The sequence below is a fragment of the Pristiophorus japonicus genome, chromosome 7 (genome assembly GCF_044704955.1).
Source record: "Pristiophorus japonicus isolate sPriJap1 chromosome 7, sPriJap1.hap1, whole genome shotgun sequence".
Lineage (NCBI taxonomy): Eukaryota > Metazoa > Chordata > Chondrichthyes > Pristiophoridae > Pristiophorus > Pristiophorus japonicus.
Genome location: NC_091983.1, coordinates 202,778,347 through 202,785,287, shown reverse-complemented (window position 1 = coordinate 202,785,287; position 6,941 = coordinate 202,778,347). Strand labels below are relative to the sequence as shown.

General features: G+C 46.9%; 1 protein-coding gene across 1 annotated transcript; it reads left to right on the top strand.

The window, feature by feature from the left end:
- Positions 1-6,097: 6,097 nt before the first annotated feature.
- On the top strand, positions 6,098-6,718 carry LOC139266661 (proline-rich protein HaeIII subfamily 1-like). The gene has a single exon (XM_070884248.1). It carries the CDS (start codon positions 6,098-6,100, stop codon positions 6,716-6,718), a length of 621 nt encoding a protein of 206 aa, XP_070740349.1.
- The last annotated feature ends 223 nt before the right edge of the window (positions 6,719-6,941 follow it).

Sequence of the window (6,941 nt, the reverse complement as noted above, 5' to 3'; positions counted from 1 at the left end):
TTCCCTCATCTACTCTCTCCTGAATAAATGTCACGATCTCCCCAAAAGATGCATGTTGGTCCTTACAAATGCATTGTGCTCGTAACTCTAGTAAGTCCCTCATGGACACCTTTTCATGTATTTTCTCATGGTAGGCTACAGCTACATCTTTCGCTGTCTTTTTGTACTTCACCAATCCCTTCATTCTGTGTCTTTTGAATTTAACTACTGGTGGTCCCCCTTAAACAGTTCCAACTACCGAGACAACTACCTCTAAAATGCTACTCTCCCGATCCGTTTAATAGTTTATACTTTTAGACTTCGCAACACCGGTTAAATTGCAACTCCTAGATTTCCAATTGTTTAACAGAATGATCTAAAGCCGTCTCGCCAGATCCAGGATGAGCCCCCAATTTTGGAAGATTTCTAAATCTCTGGCATTAAATTGATAGCAAGACCAGTTCGTTAAAACAATTTGGACGAAGTTTATTAAACACACACACATGCACATAGCCTATCGGACAAAAAACAGCAGTCTATTAGTATCCTATAGACTCTGCTTAATTACAACAGGTAAGGTAATGAGTTACAGATTTAAACAGACATATACTTCCCTCTGAGTCAAGCAAATCTCATGGTCTTCTTCCTTGCTTCTGGTTCTGTAGAGGGAGGCTCCCTGCTTCACCATGTCATCATCAAAACGAAAGAGAACAGGCTTTGGGGTTCCCTTTATATATCTCTTAAGGTCCATTGGACCCAAACTTGGTGGGAGCTAAGGCCAGCCCATTTCGCGGCGGTCCCCAGATGGAACTTCAGGTTTTGCCGCGCGCTGCTGCTGGGGCCAGTCGGATGGGAGTTTCGCCGTGGTTCTGTCGGTGGCAGTGGTAGGCAGCAGGAGCCGACAGGCGGGAGTGGGCGGGAGTGGGTGTGAGTGGGCGGCGGCAGCAGTGGGTGGTAAGTGCAGGCCTCTCGACTCGGCAAACATCGGAGGCCGTGCACTGTGCATGTGCGAGATTTGCGATTTTTTTTTGTCGTTTTTTGTGGGCGATGACGTCACTTTTCCAGCGATTGGGGCTGATGGCACAGCTGTGCATGCTCATAAAAGCTGTGCACTCACTTGCACCTGCCAGTTGCAGAGAGGTCATGTTTGGCGAGAGAGAGAGAGCAATAAACTCATCATCAGCCATCCACCTAGGGAAGTTATAATGTGCAAAAAAAGCTTCCAAGAAGTCTGATGGAGGGAAGCCTAGAGCTCCCTGGGAGGAGCTGGAGGAACCAGTATCTGAGGTGGAGTGCCGTTATAAAGACCTCACCCGGGATGGCGTGGCAAGCCTCCACCCATTTAAGGTCAATCTGTGAACTCATTCTGAGCCTCTGATAATGGTGCAGCATATGGACGTTACTCGGGCTGTGCAGTACTGCAGCACTCTGCGCGATTCTCCCTGCCGCCCGATTCACAGACCACCTTTTTGCCAGCGGCCATTCTGGTGGGCGGGAGCAAAATCTTAGAGGATCATGCACAAGAAAAATCCCATTTTTGGAGCCTCCAGAAGTTGCGCCGAGGAGGAAACTCTTGTCGGGCGGGAGATGGGCGGTACGTGAGGAATATTTCAGAAAACATTTTTTGGGGGCGGTACCTCAGCGGCTGCAGGGGATACTCTGACCAAGTACGGGCCCCCACTGTCTCTCAACATATGTTGGTAAAGCCCCAGGATTGGGTCTTCATTTCAGGGCAGTTCTTTATTGGCTTTCCTCACAGATGTAACTGTTTCTTGAAAATCATTTTCCTATTAACACCTTTTAATGGTCTGCTAGTTTAGTGAGTTTCGATGGGTTTGCTTATCTTGAAAGTCATGTTCCTTTTGTTCCTTAAGCTCTGCCCAGAAGAAAAGACTTGAATTCGGATGTATCCGTTTTGTGCTCTTGAGTCCAAACCGCAGTCTGTTTGTGTAATCAGCACTGTCGATATTTATCCATACACATTCAATTCATCTTTATTACATATATCCCATAGCAATTCTATCGTTAATATATACTTTTATTCTTACACTGTGCAAAAATTAGCTGCCTTGTTATTTACATTACAACAGTGTCTACACTTCAAAAGTACTTCATTGTCTGTAAAGCGCTTTGGGATGCCTTGAGGCCGCAAATAACGTTATAAAAATGCAAATTTTTTTGTGCATGTTAGCTTGATATTTTGGTTTCTGAGTCAGAAAGTTGTGAGCTCAGGTCTTTGCGGTTTTAGTTACAGTGTAGCGATGAGGCAAATTCAGTTTTTTTTTGAGGATTGGATATTAAAGCAAGGCCTGTCTGGTGGCCCGAGGCATTGTTTGAAGAAGAGTCTGGGCTAACCTATCTCGCTCAACTAATACCTTATAAGAAAGTACACATGGACTGATTATTCATTCTCACTGCCGCTTGTGGGCTCCTGCGGGCAAACTGGCTGCCACATTTGCCTATATAACAGCTGCCATTGGCTGTCCAAATAATTCATTGTATCTGAAACATAGACATGCTTTTCTTTTTGCCATTGACTAGTTATGCAGCTGCCTGCGGAAATCTTTTAATTGTACTTGCAACCTCAATTATAAAATTTGCTCACTGCATGGTGCTTTAAAAAACACATCAAAGGGCTGAGAAATCACAACAGTCACAAAGATCACTTGTGTTTTGTAATATCTTCAGAGAGCACACAACACACAACATGTAAGATGGCTGCAGGTTCCGGAATCTTCTGACTTGCTTGTCAGGTGACCTGCTCTTTATTAAACAGCACGAGCTGCAGTAACGCAGGCGTCCACAGTGTGGAGCTACAGACATTACACTTCTCTCTCCTTTAATGAAGAAGTTACTATAACAAACAGTCATCATGCATAACTTGCATGGTTATACATAACAAAGGATATGGACTTATTTTGCCATATTTACAAATCAAGCTAAACCACTTGTTTTCTGTTTCGAAGAGGATACCTTCGCTCTCGAACAGAACCTTCCAAACAGGGTGTCGAATTTAAACTCATTTGAGGTGATCCCGAGGGAATTTTTCTTCCAAGGGATGGCCTTGATTTCCATTTGAACTCTCTCTAACTTCAGACTGTTTGTTTTCCTGACTCGGACTCAGACTTAAATTCTGACTTTCGCTTGGATTTGTTTGCAGTACATTGGATGTAGGATATGCTACTGGTGTATCAAAACTATCTGATGAGTTAGAAATAATTGAATCACTCCCACTCTCAACTACTTCCATGTCTGTGGGTAAAATATGCTCAATGTGAACAAACCTAACCTGTCCATTATCAAACATCTTGACCAAATATGTGCAAGGATCACATATCTTTGCCACTCTTCCTGGTAACCACTTTACCCATCTATGATGGTTCTTCACTCTCACCTTCTGATTTAATTTCACACTTCTCTCTTTTACTCTACCTCTATCATGATTCTCTTTCTGCCTTAATTGTGTCTCTTCTACGGACTATGCCAAGTTTGGTTTTAACAACAAGAATCTAGTTCGTGGCTGTCGTTTGAGAAACAACTCTGCTGGTGTTGTACCAGTAGTTGTGTGAGGAGTATTACAATACGTTATTAGAAAATTAGCCAATTTGTGGTCCAATGACAATTGTCGTTTCTTTGGAATTGGATCCAACATGTGTTTGATGAGGGCACGTTATATAATTTGTACAGTGCGCTCTGCTGCACCATTCGAAGCAGGGTGCTACGATGGAACCTTGATATGTTTCACACCATTTTTGCTTGTCAACTGTGCAAATTCTTCTGAACGAAATTGTGGTCCATTATCCGAACCAATTTCTTCTGGGAGGCCAAATGAAGAAAATAATCTTTGCAAAATGTCTAATGTTTTACTTGTTGTTATTTTCCACATTGGAAACACCTCGACCCACTTCAAATGGCTATCAATCAGAATGAACAATTGTTGTCCTTCTAGCTCAGCAAAATCAATATGTAGCCTTTGCCACACACTGGGAGGCCATTTCCATGGCTGTAATGGTACTGATGGTGGTTGCTTGCTTACCGATTGACATGTCGTACACTGACTTATGATGTATTCTATATCTTTATCAAGACCTGGCCACCATAAGTAACTGTGTGCAAAACTCTTGGTCAAGTACATTCCCAGGTATTGGTCATGGAGGTCTCCTAATAATTTGGACCTGAATTTATTTGGTATAACCACTCTTGCACCTCACATGATATAATCTTTATCAACTGATAATTAATTCCTACGAATGAAGACTGGATAAATATCTTTGTCTGTTACCTGGTTTGGCCATCCGTTTGCAATATAATCATACACCTTTGACATCACCAGGTCACGTTTGGTTGCTCTACCAATCTCTTCAGCTGTGACTGGCAGTTCATCAATGTATGAAAAATAGAACACCTCTTCCCTATCGGGTGTAATTTGTGATAGGGAAGGCAATCTAGACGTAGCATCAGCATTACTGTGATCAGCTGATCGTCTGTATTCAATATCATATGTATATGCTGACAAAATCAAAGCCCATCTCTGCATTCGGGCTGCAGCTAATGTTGGAACTGGGCACTTTGGATGGAGAATTGCTGTCAGGGGCTTATGGTCCGTAACGACAGTAAACTTATGACCATACAAGTATTTGTGGAACTTCTTGACCCCCAAAATTAATGCCAAAGCTCCCCTTTCGATTTGTGCATAATTAAGGTCACTGGCACTGAGAGTGCCATTACGTAATACATGCGAAATTACTGCCCCAACTCCATACGGAGAGGCATCACGTGCTAGCTTGATCTTCTGAGATACGTCATAGTGAATTAACATGATGCTCTCTACCAAGTTGCTTTTACATTCCTTGAATGTTGTATCGCATTCTTTTGACCACTTGCAATGGACCTGTTTTTTCAATAGGTCAATCAGTGGATGTAATACTATAGCCAAATTTGGTTGGAACTTCCCATAATAGTTCAAAAGACCCAAAAATGATCGCAGTTCAGTGACATTCTTAGGAGTGGGTGCATTTCTGATTGCATCCAGTTTTTCCTTGGTTGGATGTAAATCATATTTGTCCGCTCTGTAACCTAAGTACTCCACTGAGTTTTGAAATAACTCACACTTACGAACAGACACTCGTACTCTGTGCTTCTCCAGTTGTTTGAGGACTTCATTCAAAATGTTATTTTGAATTTGCCTATTTGGTGCTGAAATTAGTGTGTCATCTAAATAACACTACTCCTTCAATACCTTGCAAAATCTGGTTCATCACCCCTTGGAATATGGCAGGGGCGGAAGACACTCCAAATGGTAGTCTATTAAATTGATATAGGTCTAGATGGGTATTTATAGTCAAGCATGACTTGGACTCCTCATCTAGTTCAAGCTGTAAGTAGGCATTCGTAAGATCCAACTTTGAGAAAATCTGACCCCCTGTCAGTGTTGTGAACAAATCTAATATATTTGGCAATGTATTGGGGACATTACCCTCAAGAACCTGGTTTACGGTTAAGTTATAATCACCACACAATCTTACCTTACCATTGGACTTAGGTACAACAACAATGGGTGTAGCCCAATTACATCGATCTATCTTAGAAATAATGTTCCCAGTCTCTAGTCTTTTGAGTTCTTGCTCAACTTTCTCCTGAGTGCATATGGTACAGAACGTGGCTTGCAGTAAACCGATCTAGTGTCCTTCTGTACCCTGACACTCGCCTTGAAGCCTTGGATTGGACTGCCCGTTTCACAGAACGCCTTCAGATAATTCTTGATGACATCATCCTTTGACGCAAATCTCGTTTCAACTCGAAAAATCTCACTCCAATCCAGCTTCAGTGATCCCAACCAATTTCTTCCGAGTAAGGCAGGCCTGTCTCCTGCCATTACTATTAGAGGCAAGCTCTGAACTTGATCCTTGTATATCACTGGTACAGTGATACGACCTACCATTTCGGAGACATCAGCTTTCCACTGTAGGCCAGGGTCGTGTACTCCAGCAGTTGGCTCAGGCTCGGGTCAATGTTGAGGCAGCCGTGGCTCCGGGGCCCGAAACGGTAGGTGCGGCAGGTCCACCGGTTCACCGTGTCGAAGTCGTAGCCCCGGCACTCACCGTGCGGGCTCGACACCATGACGTGCCCGCTGTGGATCACCTGCGAGCGGCTGCCGGCCGACCAACTCCCCCCCGGGGAATGGGAACCGGCCCTTCCCCCGCCGGGCCCTCGCACCCGGCCCCCCGGGGAACCGGCCCTTCCCCCACCGGGCCCTCGCAACCGGCCCCCCGGGGAATGGGAACCGGCCCTTCCCCCACCGGGCCCTCGCAACCGGCCCCCCAGGGAACCGGCCCTTCCCCCGCCGGGCCCTCGCAACCGGCCCCCCGGGGAACCGGCCCTTCCCCCGCCGGGCCCTCGCACCCGGCCCCCCGGGGAACCAGCCCTTCCCCCGCCGGGCCCTCACACCCGGCCCCCCCGGGGAACCGGCCCTTCCCCCGCCGGGCCCTCGCAACCGGCCCCCCGGGGAACCGGCCCTTCCCCCGCCGGGCCCTCGCACCCGGCCCCCCGGGGAACCGGCCCTTCCCCCGCCGGGCCCTCGCACCCGGCCCCCCGGGGAATGGGAACCAGCCCTTCCCCCGCCGGGCCCTTGCACCCGGCCCCCCGGGGAATCAACCCTTCCCCCGCCGGGCCCTTGCACCCGGCCCCCCGGGGAATCAACCCTTCCCCCGCCGGGCCCTCGCACCCGGCCCCCCGGTGAACCGGCCCTTCCCCCGCCGCGCTCATCGCACTGACAGCCTGCAGGCAGCACGGCGGCTCCCGAAATGGAAAACGTTCAAAGGCTTGAGACTGCTGTGGAGGGACAAAAGTCGTCTGAACAATGCTATCTGGTGGGCCTGGTATACCCAGTATGTAGAGAAGAGGAAGAATCCAGTATGTGGGTTTATCAGTCCACTGGAAGGCACTGAGGCCGATGACACTGT

Excerpts from the sequence above, each read along its gene's own strand:
- LOC139266661 (XM_070884248.1), top strand. The coding sequence starts at position 6,098 with ATGACGTGCCCGCTGTGGATCACCTGCGAGCGGCTGCCGGCCGACCAA.